Here is a 16,321-nt window from a genome sequence, read left to right as displayed (position 1 = left end):
CGATGAAGGTGATTCGATCTAACCTGTCTGATTTTTCCAGGAAGGGAATTAAGGCGTGATCTGATTCCTTCCCCCCAACAGCTCTGTGGGATCTGGGGATGCAGGTCATGGGCAGGGATGGGTCAGAGAGGAAACACTTCCAACCAGCATAGCTCAATCCCAAAGAGGACATCTGGCCACAGCCTCGACCAGGATGAAATTGTGCTTTTCCCGCTTGTTTTCGTTCCTTCTGGGACTGTTTTAATGCAGAAAACTCTCCAGACCATGGGAACTCCCTTCCCGGCAGCAGCAATCCCGGTGCAAGTCCCAGCACCGGCTGCACTTACTGATTTGGAGGTGGGTGGGAGAAAAAGAAAACAAAGCTTTGGCGGGAGCAGTTTCCAAGCCACCCCCCTGCCCTCCCATCCATCACCCGGCCGAGCACATGTGCACGGGCAGGAACGCAGCCCTGCGCTCGCAGGGTTCATGCCCTTGGCTTTTTCACCTCAGGGAAAAGGGAAAAAAGGAAAAAGAAAAAGTGGGTTTGAAATCCAGCCCAGACTGAAGTGAGAGAAAAAAAATGAAAAAAAATAAAAATTTAAAAAAAAAATTTTTTTTTTAAAAAAAAAACCTGTTTAGTGCAGGATCTGGGAGCTCACCACAGGCGCTCAGCAGGCAGCTGAAGCGGGATGGGGTGACCCACCGGGATCACCGATCCATCCCTCAGGAGGCAGGGGCTGGGACCTGCGCTCGGGTGCTGTGGAGGGAGCAGGGCAGCGCTCACCACCCTTCCTCAAAGCTGGAAACCAGCAGCGCTCCCAGCAGCAGCTCTCGGCGATGCCAGGAGGGGACCCGGCACGTCCGGAGCAAGCCCATCCCAGGGGCAGCGCAATGATGGAGCAACGCAAATGGATACGGGGAGGAAATCTATAGGCACCCGCCGCCGGGAGCTGCTGGCGGAGGGCTCTCATTTCCACCGGCAAAGAGGAGCTCAGCTTACCAGAACGCTTTCCACGTTGAAAATCCAGCGCCGCGCAAAGGCAGGCTGACGGCCAGGCCCTCCGGGAAATTCTGAATCCCAATCCCGATGGCTAAGTTCCTACCCACACAAAAAAGCACAAGTATTTTTATATATATATATATATATCTATGTATATATATAAGGTGCAAAGCACAGCCTGGGGTTAGCTGTTGGGAGCTAGGAAAAAAAAAGACATTATTAAAGATATGCCTTTTGAATGGATGCGCAGCCGGCCCTGGGGCTAGTTGTGCTAATATTTAACACGAACACAGCAAACTCCATCTTCAGAGGGCTCCACAGCATTTAATCAGCTTCAGCACCAGCCCTGGGAGCGACAGAGACCAGACGGAGGAGAGGAGACCCGTCCCGGGGGGCCCCACGAGGCATTCCCAACCTGAGGCTTCCCAGGAGCCGCAGCATCCCTGGGCCCCGGCGTTCGGGCAAGGGGACCCCAGGGGTTCAGGGGTCCTCCCTCCTGGGGGGGGTTGTCGGAGGGGCCCTGACGCAGCCCCGGGGGCAGCCGGTCGCTCTCCCGTAACCTGCACCAGCTCTCACCGGCATGGTCCTCAACCATAACCCCTCCGCACGAGCCTCAGAGCCGTGGGGGTCGTCAGAAAAGCAGCAGCATATTTTAGCCACAGGATTTCACTTTCTTTCTCTCTTTTTTCCCCCTCTTGCATCCTACGGAAAGGCGACGCTTGGACTTCCAGAGCCAAAACCAGCCGGGGGGCAGAGCTGGTCTGTCCGTGGGTAAAGCAGCGCAGGAGGCGGCAGGCTGCCAAGAGGACCACTTGTCCAGGCACGAGAGATAAAAAAGCCCGATACAGGGGGGCGGGCAGGCAGGCAGAGTGAACTTGAATGGCTCCAAGTAAAGCCCCATGTCCCCAGGGTCAGAAAACACGGCTCTGACAGAGCTGACAACTGAAGGGCTGTTTGGAGGGATGTCCGAGGGCAGAGAACGAGGTGAGGTTTCTCCTCGCTTGCCCTCTCCCCTGCGATACTTAGCCCCAGTGCCCATTTCAGCACCCACCTTCAGAGCACCCTGCGCTCCCCCCAGCCGGGAGCCTCCCCGGCGCAGTGACCCCACGGTGGGACCACCACGTCACCCGGAGCTCTTCCAAAATGGAAACAGCTCCATGAACAGCTAGTGGTCACATAAGCTGGATTTGCAGTGGGAGGGTTTGTCGGATCTTCTGTGCCGGAGGCAGCACCCCAGCTCCGTGCACCAGCACCTCATGGAGCAGAGGCTGCTCCCAGCACCTCCACCCATGCCGTCAGCCAGGATTTGCTCCAGCCTTGGGAACAGTCCTTTCTCTCCCCACCAAGGGTCCCTTCCAGCTCAGCGCAAGTTTCAGATTTTTGGTGAAAAACAGGAAATTGGGATATGGGGCTTTCTCCTTCACTCAAGGAACAAAAATGTTGCAAGCACCCAACCAAACGGGGCTCGGTTTTTATGGTGTTGGCTCCTTGGGCTGAGCAGCTCCGCGAGAGCTGACGATGACTTTTTCCACAGTTGGAGCATTTCGTGGCTTCGCTGGTGGCGGTGGAGCTGGCGGGGGGACACCGGGCGCACGACCGTCCTGGGGGGGCTCAAAGCTCCAACAGCGAGGTACCGGGCTGCGACCTGCCCCGGCCCACGGCTCCGAGCGGGACCCCAGCGCCTCTCTGCAAGGTCAGTTATTCCTTTGCCAGCAGCTGAAAGCTGCCTTTGCTGCTTTAAACACTTGTTTCCTATTAGTAAAATAAGACTGGTGAGAAAAATCTCTCTGGGTTGTTTAAACTTCTACCAGGGTTTACAGAAGAGGGGAGGGGAAGGGGGAGAGGCTGTGGGTTTCCCTAACCAGGACAGGCTATTACAATCAAAAACATTATTCAAGGGAAAGAGAGAGAGAACCGAGGGGGAAAAACATCCCTTTTAGAAAACACTAGAGCCGCTGTCTGTGTGCTGGGTTGGTTTTTTTTTTTCCTCCTTCCTTCGCCTTTGCACAAAGCAGCTATTACTGGCCCCGACCACAACAAATTAATGGGGTGGGAGAGGGAGGTGTGAATGGAGGGGTCTGTACGGGAAGGGCGGCGAGCCCCCCGCCATGCCCCCGGTCCCGCCGGGAGGAAGGAACCCCGCGCTGACCCCTCGCCCTGCAGCAGCCCCCGGGGAGAGAAAGCCCGGAGGGGCAGGAGGAAGGGGAATTTAACCCAGGGAAAGATCCAGCCCAGGCGGGTGGGTTTGCCCCCGCTCACCCCCTCCTCTCCCCCCCCCCCAAACCCCTAGCAAAACCCATCAGGGCTCTCTGACAGCAAGAACCAGCCCCAGCCCTGCAGCTCGGGCCACCCCCACGGCAGTGCTGGATGCCCAGCGGGTCTGATACGGGACAGGGACGGGGCTGCAGCCAGCTCGGCACGTACGGCAAGCAACGGGCTGCAGCGAGCAACGTACCACGTGCCACGGCACGCACGCACCATGGCGAGCAACGTGCCACAGCGTGCAATGAGTCACGGCGTGCTCCAACGCTGACAGGGACCCTCTGGGGTGAGGCCACCCAATTCCCCCAGCCCTCAGCAGGGAGGCAGCAAGGGGCATCCCCTCCAGGGTCAAGATTTTAACCTGTTTTCCCAAGAAAGGCAGGCGCTGGCATCACGCCACGTGGGTGCCGGCACTCAGGGCAGGCGTCGGGCGCAGGCACACAAAGCTTCAGCGTGCGGCATGGCAAGAGGCAAAGGCCACCGGTGTCTCTGCGCGTGGGGTTTCTCGCTCCTGCCTTGGGACACCCGTGGGGAAGAAAGGACTTTCTGGGCTCAGCATCAGGCTGAGAAGGTCCCCACGTCATCTCCTGCCCTCCGGTCCCTCCATGTCCCCGCAAAGGTCTTCTGCTCTGCCAGACCACGCTCCCCTGCCGCTAGGACCACTTGTTCCTTCAACCCTTCCTCCCACCGCAGCTCCGCCTGAACGTTTCTTGGACTTCGGGGCCTTTTGAGTCTTTCCCAGGGACACTAATCTCATCAGGATGAGGATAACTCCGTGACAACATGGAGGCCAGGAACACATAAGCCTTCCTATTTGCTTTGCCTCGGTTCACTGCACGAAGGGTACCTCCACTCGCTGCTCAGGGGCCACCTCTGTTTGCCCAGCGCAGCGTCTCAGGAGATGTCCGGGTGCTCAGGCAAAGCAGATTTACCTCCAATACCCCAACTGTGAAATAAAACCATCCCAAGGGACACTCCTCTCCCCCTTCGCCACCGAGCCGTGCACACCTCACACCTTCTCCGTAGCTCCCATGTCGAGCTGACGGCAGCACAGTTGGTGAGAAAGCAACTGAATCAAAGCTGCATTGTGTACGAGGAAAACAAAGGCGTCCTTATTACGGAAATAGGTGGGGATTCTTGGAAGGTTTCCCCCGACTGCAAAGAAACACATTGTAAAACAGATGCACAAAGAAAGACTGGAGCAGCCTGGCCCAGGGGAGCCGAACCTGCGGGTGCCCACGATGGGCTACGGGACGTAGAGGCGATGACAACGGGGAGACGAGCCAACGTAGCCAGAGGGACAATCGTCAGGATGAAACGTTTAGAGACATTATGGTCTCTAAAGCGAGGAAGGTGGGGAATAACTGGTAGAGAGGTGATAGGAGCAGATCCCATCTGGTCTGACGGTCACCCACGCCCAGCCAGAAGACGTTTTGCAGAGAAGGAGGATAACCTGTGGCTCCTTCCCAACCCCAAACGCGCAGTGATCTAAAGAAAGAGCAGCCCAGGGGAAACTGCACCGGACTCTGCCTGGGGATGCACGTGTCCTGTTAGCGGCTCTGCCACCAGCACCCTGGCCAACGTGGGAACGTCGCTTGGGTGTCTCCTCCGTTTGGGCGCAATGGGCTCGGGTGTCCTTGGAAGCATTGAGGATCAAGGAGCCAACATGCATTGGACATGTTACCTCTCCCAGCTCTCTGCCTCAACTTCCCCATCTGTATTACAGCGGTGATGACAGTGACATCCTCCATAACCTTCTCAATCTAGGAAGAGAAACGCCACTAGGACACGTGCCATCTCCACGTGAGCTCTGCAGAGAGCCAGCGATGCTGGGTCTCACGGGATGGATGGGTCCGCCCTTGCGTTGGCTCATCCTCTGCTGCAGCAGAGCCCGGTGCTGCAGTCTTAAGGAAAAAAAGGTAAAACCGTGGCATCCTGGTAGAGCTCCACTGAGGACCAGCTCCTCATGGCGAGAGGGAAAGACTCTGCATCCCTCGGGAACGTACCGGGGCTGGACCTCCTACCCCCAGCTCGCCTGCCAACCACTATGGCACCACGCTGGGAGACTCCAAGTTCACTTTCAAAAAAAAAGTTGGCATCTCTGCATATTTGCAAGGTCAAGGCACAGAAAGCCTTCTATAAGCCTAAACCCTTGTTTTCAAGGGCCTATTCTTTTACAAACTGATTATGAAAGCAGGCTACATATTCTTAACAAGCCCCTTTTCACTACGGCTTTCAATTCCCTCCAGTGTATAATGTGCATGTGTATTCTTGCATGGCAGGCCCTTACATACTGTTTTGATTGTTATCGTCTTGCCATGAAAGGGCCGATTGTTTTGGGTTCCCAAGATTACATCATGGCTCCCACTCGGGCCGCCCGTCGAGGTGTTTGATCAGGGCTCGCAGGTGGGAAGGAGCTCTGCGGCGAGCGCAGGGCCCTGAGCGTTTCCCCATACCTGCCCTACCTGTTAAACACAGCTGCCGGCACGCTCTGCCCCGGCGTTACGGGAGGCTCTCACGCGAGGAGGCGGCCGGGGAGCTGCGGGGGGGGGGACAGAGGGGTGGCAGCGGTCCCCCCGCCAGCCCCGATGCCCACCAGCCTGTGCTCCAGCCCCCAGGAGACAGCCTGACCCAGCCGCGGGTGCACAGGGCTCCGGTGACTCCTCTGCTTTAGGCGCTCGATGTTTTAAAGGCCAAATCTGCAAAAGCAGGCGGGAGGATATTGCTCCTGCAGATTTGCCCTTTGATAATGCAGTATCTTTCATCTCAAACACTCAAAACCATTTAAAAAAAAACCAAAACAGTACAAACCTACCATGCCTCCTCTCTTGAGTGCATCTGCCAAGACACGGGGACACAGAAAAACACGGCACAACGTGGGAACCTATCGCAGGGGATGCAGCGTGTGCCGCCCATCGCACGATGCCTGGAGCCTGAAAGCCCTCAGGTCTCTTCCCTACCGACAACCAACCAGGCTGGTAGCCACTGCACGATGTCCCAGTTATGCAGACATACAGACAGACTGGAAATTATATCTGAATTAAATCTGAAAAAAAACCCCCAGGCACCTGGTTTTCATCTGGAAGTTGACAGCAGAGCCTCCACCCAAACCATGCCACGAGCAAGGTGCTTTCGGAACGGCACCAAAGGCAGCCAGTACACCCAAAAGGAAGCAAAGGGAAGAGGAGAGGCAGCAAGAAAGAATGTTGGGCATAAACCAGGGGAAGATCTTCAGAGATCAGGAGGCAGGAAAGGGCTGGACGGTTGAACAGACGCCCTTCTCCAACGAGAACCTCAAAAGCACAAGACGAAAGGGGCACGGGTTTGAGCGGCTGTGTACCCTGCTCCCGGGAGCGGAGAAGCTCACGTTGGGTCTCTGCTAAGCCGTGCGTGGTAGGCACATCCCAACGGAGACATCGCCTGCTCCCCCGGCACTTGGCCCTTCGGCGCTGCTCCTCGGTAGCCACTTCCATACCTCTTCCCACCCTTTCCCTCCCTCTTCCCATTCAATCGCTCGGCTCTTAAGCCGCCTGCTCTGTGTCACATCTGCTTGCCTGGCCCTCTGCCAGCCTTAAATATACACTGCTCTGGATCCGCACGCAGTAAACGTTTACAATTTTAGGAAATTTTACCCTTAATTTATCCCAAAGGCACGTAAGCTAAGTTCAAAGTCATAAAACCTGCTCTCCCCTCTGACTGCAGCAGCCGGGACGTGAACTTTACCTGAAGAGCCAAGAAATTCTCCGGCTTTCCCGACACAAACGCTCACCGGTGCCAGACCAGCCTGGGACGGGGCTGCCGCCCGCCCCCCCTCTCCGGCAAACCTCAGCTCCGGCAGGGCTGGGGCCGCAGGATGGGGAAGCCCCCGTGTCACATCGCAGGCAGAGGTGACAGGGATGGGGACGGGTCTGTGCATGAAGCATCCAAACGCATTCACGTACCCAAGCTGGTTCCATCTTCAGGTTACATCACTTAGCTAAAACACACAGGACTTTTTCTTCCTCTCCTTTCCCCCAGCCTGCTGCGTGTTGGTGTGCTCTGCGTCCTGCCCGCAGCACACGTGTCTTTGCTACGCTCGCACAAGCATCCAGGTCCCGTCCTACCTCCCCTCCCGAATCCTACTTCAACCGACAGCAAACACAAAGCTCAGCTCCCTCCTGCATCTCACAGTCGCCGCATCCTCCCGCGCTACCCGGGAGGACTGACCCTTCAAACGCATGAACCACCAAGTCGTTATCATTACAGCTTAATTGTGCAGGAAACTGGGGACTGGCACACGACGGTGGGCAAGCCCTCCGAGGCAGCTGGCCAAGGGCGCAAGAACATCCCGTGAGATACGCAGGGCAAGCGAGGGGCATCACACGGGTACCAGGCGCTGCCGGGCTGGAGCATCTCCTCCTCATCCCCGCGAAGGCGGGGGGGGGCTCAGACACAAGGCAGGGCCCCCCCTCCGGCCGTGCCCCAACACGGCAAGAACAAGCTCAAACCCTCGACGTCAGCCAGGGCGGGCAACAAGTGCTAGAAACTGCGGCTGCGCGCGGCCGGCCGGTGGCCCTCGGTCTGTTACGGCAGGCGTGTATCCACCGCCGGCTCGCACGGAGGGTCCCATTGTCTAGGGACTATTTATTCCTCTGGGGTTTTAAAATCTTTATTCTTATCTGCCCGGTTATTTATGTAACTGTTTGATTTATGAGTCAGACTCACGCACAGGGTAAAAGTTCACATCTCCCCCGATCTGGGAAGCACAAAGACACGTTTCATGAGCACCGCGCGTTCCTGCTCTCTTCTCCCGTGTCTTGACCTCGGCTGCGCAGCAGGAAAGGCGCGGGGAGCCTCGGCGCTTTCTCCTGCTGCCAGATAAGAGCGTGAACAGGACCTGTGAGCGCAGGATCCGGCCAGCGTCAGCTGAGCCTCGCCCGGCTCCGGCTCTCCAAGGCTGGTATCTACAAAACGAGCAGGAGACGTGACCGAGCCCTGGAGTCACTCCCTACAAAATCCCCTTTGCAGGAGATGCAGGCCGGGAGGAATTGCCCTGGTGGTGCCCTGGCTCTCATGGCACGTAATGACAAGCAGGATCCATCGCAGAGACAAATTTCCATGTGCGGAGTTACGGACTACCTGGCTAAAAAGTTAACAGATGCTTGTAAATGGGTGAAGACATCACTTCCCGCTCTCAGCATCGCTTCCCCATTCTAGTTACTGGGGTTAAACTTGTGCCCAAGGAAAAGGACCAGCACGAGACCCAGATATTCCCAGGTTTGATGCCGGTGACATCACCCACACACAAATGGGGTCCCGGCAGCCGGCGGGTGATCCCCAGCTCTGCCCAGCCAGGCGGGGAGGTGGGGACCCGGCCCGAGGCGGGACGATGCTCTGGGTGGTGGGTGAGCCCCTGCCACGGGCTCCCCTCTGCCCGTACAGTGAGGAGCTGGAAAGCACCTGCCCCTGCCTCAGTTTCCCCATTCGAACGATAACGATACGAGGGCAGCATTAAAAGGCAGCACGCAGGGCTGCAGGACATCCGTCATTGCTGTTGTTCACAGCATCCTTCCTGCTTCAGAAGCATGTTCGGAGAAAAGCTCGGCATCATTAGGGGCCACCCCGAGCCCTGCAGGCACCCTGTAAATCCCACCAGACTGTTACGAACAGAACGGCAAAAGAGAAGAATCTGCGGGGACAGCGAGAGCTTGCACCTCGCCAGAGCCAGCTCCCGAGGGTGATGGCTTGGACAGAAATTTCTCCATTTCTGAGCAGAAACCAAGAGCATCCTTCCCCAGCAGCCACTGGGGAGCCGCAGGCAGCACCGACCGCTCCAGCCATCACCAGGAGGTTTCGGTTAAGACCTTACGAGTCAGAAGCATCTATTTTTAAATACCTTAAGACGACCCTCATGTGAGACCTCATTAACTCTATTTTAAACAGCATTGGGCTGCAGAAAAATTTAAATTTTTACGTATTGATAGAGGCACACCCATAAATAAAGTGGGATTTAACGATGTGGCTGCATTGATCTCGGGTAGGGCTAGAGCTGGAGGGAGATATAGAACCTTATAAAGGTTATTAAAATATTTTTTAAAAAATTAAACACACACAGAGAAGCTGGGTGGTCTAAAAGCAGGGTTGGGATTATAGCCCACCTATAAAAATTCCCAATAATACCTGCCAATTAATGTTTATAGCTTCATGCAAAAACACCAACCGTCTCCTCTTTGTAGGAATCTTCAAATCATAAGCATGTTTCATGTAGAAAATCATTTTACATGCCATGGAAATCTCAGTGCAAATAACATGCTGGGGCAGGGGAATGGTTTAGGGGGATATTTTTTCGGGTTTTTTTGCCTTGTCCTCCACAGCCAGGCAGCCACCGGCACAAACGGCCCCCAGCGCTTATAGAAAATAAAAGCCTCGAGCAAAGCAAGGGAAGAAGGATGAGCGCAGTTAATAAAGCCACTATTCTTCTTCCCTGCTAGGAAGTGAGAAGAACCTGAAGAGAATCAAAGCCCAGCTGTACGTATAGACGAAAAAACATATGTATTTCACTCATCCTCTCTCAGGAGCCAGCAGCAGCATCGTGACGGAGCTCAGCATCCCACTTCCTCCCAGCCCACCGCCGGCAGCTCACCAGCCACGCGAGCCGAGCTCGCTGCTATGGCAGGGTTGCGGAGAGAGCCTTCCGAACGATTCCCGTGCATCCACGTTTGCATCCTGATGGGGATCATTAGCGAAGAGCAAAATTAAAAGTACTGAAATGGTTTCTCCTCTTCCCTCTCCCACAGCGTCGCTGTTAAAATGCACCAGGGGAGAGTGTGAAAGCACCAGAGCGGCTCCTTTATGCAGCCCAAAAACCTGGAACTAAACAATTTACTAACAGGTGTAGCTATAAAAGGCCCTATTATGGCATCGTGTACAGTAACAGTTCTTCATTCAAATTGCTTCCCCTCCTTGAAGGGTTTATTTTTAAACCAGGCTGCTAAAGAGACCAACAGGCCACTGGGGCTGCAAAGCCTGAACATGGTGTTCAAAGCGAGCCCTGTTTGGCATTGTCTTGATAAGATAAACACGGATAATGGCTTTTTCTTGCTCTGGGTTTTTTTTTTGTTTTGTTTTGGTTTTTTTGCCTTCTTTCTTTTATTTTAAGGTGAACAGGAACTGAATGGGTGCACTTTGCAGATCAAAGCTGGGGCAGGAGAGACCTTTGCAATAAGGTCCCGGGGAACACGTGAGGGCCAGGTTTTGGCTCTTGGGGCTGCGGAGGGAGCAGTGCCCATGCTTGGTCCTGTGGGAGCTGGGACCAGGTTCAAGGGCAAGGGCTCGCCCCGGCAGCCCCAGCTCACCCCCTGACTAACCCACCGTCTACAGCCCCCACTGTGAGCGCGTCGCTACCCATCCTCTGGCCGGAGCACCACGCACAGCCTGGACCACCGCAGACAGCCGGCCCCGGGACCCCTCCGTGGTCCCCCCCGGGCTCCGGGCTGCCTCCCCAGCCGCTCTCCTGTAAAACGCCAGAGGATGCTGCAGACACCCAACGTGGTCACATTGAAAACCACGAGTGCGTCCCTCCAACACGGGGTGCAGGGGCAGGGAAGCGTTACAACGCATCCAGCAGCTGCTGCTCGTGGGTTCTTGCAAACGCAGAGCTGACACCTTCTCTTGCAAGGGCACCAAGGGCGGTTTTGGCCATTGCAGCGTCCAGTCATAGCTCGGCCAGAAACCATTCAGTTGGCCAACGCCACACCCGGGGAAAGGGCTGGGCAGCTCCCCGCGAAGCCCAGTCCCGGGGGGAGGGGGTGAGAAGCCACAGAGCTCCACATCAGAGCTGCTCCGGGCATCCCCTGTCCTTCAGGCTGTATCTGCAGACGCAGTGACCACCACAGAAAGAGAAGAAAGCAACCATTACACAGACTTTCCATGGAGCCAGATGTTGTTTGGGAGGCCAGCTGTCTCTCATAAGTATTACAAATCAACCAAAACCCCTCCTCGGTCTAGACACTTGAGTAAGGGAGAAGGAAGAAGTGAGAGAGAAGAGGAGGGGAGACTATTTATACAAATGGTGATGTAAACGTGAACAGCCAGCGAGGAATTCACAGCCAGCAGCCCGGCTCCCAGCCAGGCTTTGGAGCCCTCCCTGCTGATTCGGGAGGTCTTCTCCTCCTCCAACCCAGGGCAATGAATAAAGGCTGCAGCACCCATCCAGCCCCGGGAGCTGGGGCGCAGCGGAGCTGGGCTGCCAGGGGCGTTCAGCCAGCCCATCTCAGATAAGGGATGGGCAAGTGAAGAAGAACGAGTGTTGCCACCAAACCTGCCAGCACCAACGTGGTGAAGGAGCCTCTGACATGGGACAACCAGCCACAGAGCCCGAGGGATTCTGCTCAGCCCGGCTCCACCGCAGGCTGCGCCACTTTGGGCAGGTTTTCCCCCGCAGAGGCACTAACTTTGAGTCCTCGAATTTTGGGTTCTGAATTTCAGGAAAGCACAAAGCACCCACTTTCCCTACAAGTCCTCCACCTCCTGCAGGAAGGAAGATGCTCCCTGTCTCCCTCACCTCCCCCGGCACCTCTATGGAGCCCAGCACGCGGTGCACAGCTCCTCTCCACGATTCCCTCCTCAGCACCTCCATGTGCTCCCCAGCAGCATCCCAGCCGAGCGTGACCTCCAACAGCCGGCTGCCCCGGACAGAGCAGCTGCCCCTAAACAGCCAAGTGCCTGTTTGCAAGGCTCAAAGAACAAGAAAAAGCATCCTCCAAAAAGGGCGGCTGCCTGCTGCCCCCAGCACCGAGCCCTAACCCTGCACCAGTGCACGGGAACGGGGCGGGGACGGACACAGACCCACTGCGACCTCCCCAGCCTGGCAGGAGCAGGACCAGCATCGCGAGGCCAAGGTAAACCGCTCAAGACGTGGTTCAGTGCCAAGAACTACCGAGGAGCCGCTCTCCTGGCCGGAGAGAGACAGCAGCTGCCGATCCAAAACGGGTTCCCTTTGCCAGGGGAGCTCGGCACAGCTCCCCCCGCGGCTGCTCAAAGGTGGGCACAGGCACCTTCCCCTCAGCGTCCATCGCCCGGGGAACGCGCGGTGCTGCAGGCAGGTGAGGATCCTTGCTGGGGTCCAGAGACCTGGTTTGCATCGGGGAAGTCTCCGCCACAAATTTAAATTCACCCTAAACCCAGTCTCCAGCAACCCGGATTGCTGTGACCAAACCAAGCTACATTTTTTGAGGACCAGGAAAACATTTGAGCTCTGCTCCCGATCCCAGGATTGGAAAACAAGGTCTCTGCTCCCTGCCTGCATCTCTCCCCATCAGGGGCTGAGCAGCAAAGCACCGTAAGACCCCAGATTTAACTCCCCGGCATTGCACCAAAATGGGAAACAGGTCTGTCTGCAGGACGATAGAATATCCAGGCACTTCAGGAGAACAAATGTTTTCCTGGTGAGGAAAACATCTGGTAGCTTTGAAAGCGGTTCAATAAAAACACTGCCGGCCACACCGCAGTTTTTTTGCCCGTCCCGCAGACCCAACCACGCAAGATGCTGAGAGCCGTCGGTAGCTCCGGAGCTGCTCCGGGAGAGGCTGGACGCACTGGCGTTTGGTGTCGGGCTAATTTCATTATTCACGCAGATAATTTTTCTTGATTACAGGATGAAGCCAAGGCATCGCGGTCAGTCCGGCTACTGTCTGTCGGCGGCGTAAGTTTGTTTATCGAGGATAAGGAGTGGGAAGGGAGGCTGCGCCGCTCCGCGGGCCACGGCCATCCTCCGATCAGCCTTGCCCTGGGGCCGCTCCGTGAGATCTCACCTACACCACGGACCAAGTGTGTCGCAGCAGTTCTGCAGCATCTGCTAAGGCTTCAAACAGGAACTTGGGAAGCTCCAAGTTAACAGAAGCTGCTGGGAAAGGCCTCGGGAGGGGGAAATGCAGGCAGAGGGGGTGCCTGATCCAGCACAGCCCTGCAAACATCTACGGGGGGAAGCAGTTCGAGCCCACCTTGCCTTGCTTCCCAGGCACCTGCCTCCTTTTCCGAACGACCTAGAAGAGCTGTGATACCCGCTTACAATAAAACACCGTTTTCCAACGGGCAAAGAGAGAACTACAAGGCTTTGGCAGGAGGAGCACACGTGCATCAGCTCTGCTGCCGCAGCAGGGCGAGCGCGGGGCGTCTGTCCCATCGCAGCCCAACCGCAGCCCCGGCTCTCCCGGCAAGCGATGGAGGAAAGCGCTCTCCGAACATCCACACAGCTTCGTTTCATCTGCCTCAATCGTGCATTTCTTCTCTTAAAGCCAATCTGCAGTTTGCACGTGAGGGCTGGGACATCTGCATCTGAGGCTTCTCTCGGGAAGGTCTCGCCGCCGTTGGCAGGAGCCGAGCCTTGCCTCCTCTCCTCTCCTGCCATCGCTGCCGGGGTTCATTAACCACGACGAGAAACGCAGCAGCTGAGGAGCCGCAGTCCCGTTTTGTGGCTCACCAAACCCTTCCAGAGCACCACACCGGCCGTGGTGAACACCCACCTTGGTACCATCTCCATCGTTCACAAAAGAAAAGCCCTTGAGGAACCTACCCAGCTCGTTAACTCTCACTTAGTAATAAACATCTACCTTCAGGAGAGGCTAATTAAAAGGTGCTTAATAAGCATCTTCCAACAGTTTTGTTTTGTAACCGGGCTTCGCGCTGCGCCGCAGGCAGGAGCAGCCTGGCTGCAGGAGCAGCATTTGTCTGGGATCCCAGGGAAACGTGGAAATCCCCGTCCAGCCCCACCTCCCCCACCATCAGTCGGTGGGTTTTTTCCATTAGGTGTTTCTGTGCACGGCCTTGGGCTGATAAAGAGCTTGGGATTGGACCCCACATTTTGATCCTACCCAAGCAAGCTCTTTATTAGCTCCACTGTGGATCTATTCATAAGCAAGAGGCAGAGATTGCATGTGTGTGTGTAAGCAGAGAAAAACCCAGTGTGTCTTCTGCTGTCTCTCAGACCACAATGATTTCCATTCATTCAAAGAAAACACAGTATAAAATTTTTGCCTGGTTTCAATCTCCGTACATTAATCAAGCCTATTTTTTTTTTTCCAGCCTGAGAGACACAGCGTGGGAGGCACAGGCTGTCCCATGAAATAATATTTTCCAAGCCATAGTCAAAGTCTGCCTGTCAACTCGAAGCCTCTTTTCTGTCTGTTTTACCAAAGCTGGACAGGAAACAATCTGTGGGCACAACAGATCAAAACAAGGCCAGCATTCCCAGCAAAAGGGCCGATGAATGAGAACCATTGTGCTGTGGTGGAGGAAACATCACCATCATCATCGGTGGGGGGGGGGGGGGGGGGGGGGGGGGAGGGAGGAGGAATAAATATCTCTGTTTACATCACTTCCACACTCACACCAGCTCTCCAGCTGCCCTAAATAGGAGCTTTCATTCCGGAGATAGCCGGGGCAGGTGGGCTGCTGGTGGGAGCTCCGCGATGCGATGCTCGTCCGCACCAAAAGCGCTTTGCAAGTCGAGCCGTGCTGGGGAAGGGCGAGCCCAAGTTAAACATTACACCCACAAAAATGTGCGCCTTTCCCCTTCCCTGCATCCGCGGCGAGCGGGGCTCAGATCTTGGACAAAGCAGTACCTGCAGCTTGCAGCAGAGGATGCGACAAACCCTTTGGTGGGATTTGCCGGCCCCAGTGCTGCTGGAGGGGAGAAGGAATCCGCCCCTGCCCAGAGGAGCTTGGGGTTTAGGTGAGAAAAGCTCTCCGGGTGCAGCTCTGCCTCACCCAGGAGGGTCCCAGCCCCGCCAGCGCTGTGCCCAGGAAAAGAGGGTGCTGAGGGGGTGACACCCGCAGTGGGTGACGCTTCTGCTCCTTGCCCGAGCGCCGAGGGGTTCCCCTGCCACCGGCTCACCCTCCGACTGCTAACGGGGATCCATGCGAACCCCGAGAATCACTCCCCAGCCACGCAGGGAAAGCTGCCATCATCACCGCGAGCAGAGCCCCCCCAACTCCCTCCGCTTTAAACCAGAGGCAGCAGCCGACACCCCACGGGGTCCCCCACCCCTAAATGTACTCGGCTTCATCCTAAGGCAGAGGTTTGCCAAAAATTTGCCTGCACCGTATTTAACCTCTCTAAATTATTGGCATCTGCAGTATCCTATGAGGACCCGGTGCCCAGACCACCCACAGCTTAACAAAACATTTCCCTTTATTTTTCAAACTTTCAGTCCTTCATATATATCATCTGCTCAAAGCAATTTACAGCATTTAACCTGATAGTGGTTTCACTTATTTGAACATTCGCTCGCATCTCAAAGAGCAGCCCTCTGCTAGGCGTTTTGCCAGCAAAAAAGCCACTTTTGGGAGCCCCGTTAGCTCCAGGGCTTGTCCTACAGCGGTGCGAGACTGTGCCCCAGCCCCAAATCTGGCGAGAACAGGCTGATAGGAACATGGATGTTACCACCTAGTGTCAGGCAGGAGAGGAGCAGCAGCCAGGGATGTGCACGGCTCGGCCGCGGCTCTTGCTCCGCACAAACCACTGGTGTCGGACCCCTCTGCTTCCCTGGCCATCAGCAGGGACCTGAGCTTTCTGCCCCTGTAACAGCGGTGGATTCAAAATAAAAATGTATGATACGCTTTTGGAGAGGAAGAGTGCAGAAAAATCTCATCTGTGTTTTATTCTGTCTTTTCGGTTCGAGTCAGACTCGCAGATATTTCTCGCCTGCGACCAGCAAAGTTATTCACCATAACTGTCCTAATTCATCTCCTATTTTTGATGGGAGAAGCAGCTCTGCTCTGTCCACGTCGGGAGCATGGGGAAGGCGCCCGGAGCAGCCAGCACAGAGACGAGCCACCAACAAAAATGCAGAATATCAGAGATAGGTGAGGATGGGGCACCGGGCTCAGCTGTTCAAACCATCACACAGGGAGTATTTCGTGAAACAAGCACAGCAAACGTACACCAAAGGAGATGAACGCTTTTTCAGACAAGGTGGGAGTCACCCGTCATCTCTGCAGTAGCTATGGGCTTGATTTTCCAGCCTTAATAATAAGGTTTTATCAAATTTTTAAAATTATACACACAAATGACATTAAAATAATACTGAGGCTGCAAAATGA

The 16,321-nt window shown here is 55.7% G+C and overlaps 1 protein-coding gene across 1 annotated transcript in view; it reads right to left on the bottom strand.

The window, feature by feature from the left end:
- Positions 1–16,321, bottom strand: part of SLC39A11 (solute carrier family 39 member 11) — a 95,650-nt gene that overhangs the window by 2,281 nt on the left and 77,048 nt on the right. The window contains exon 8 of the mRNA XM_054846829.1: positions 980–1,078. Coding sequence (XP_054702804.1) covers positions 980–1,078 — 99 coding nt within the window. The remainder of the gene's footprint in view (positions 1–979; positions 1,079–16,321) is intronic.

This window comes from Grus americana, chromosome 18, assembly GCF_028858705.1.
Source record: "Grus americana isolate bGruAme1 chromosome 18, bGruAme1.mat, whole genome shotgun sequence".
Lineage (NCBI taxonomy): Eukaryota > Metazoa > Chordata > Aves > Gruiformes > Gruidae > Grus > Grus americana.
The sequence above is the reverse complement of the archived record's forward strand: the minus strand, read 5'-3'. Positions and strand labels throughout refer to the sequence as shown.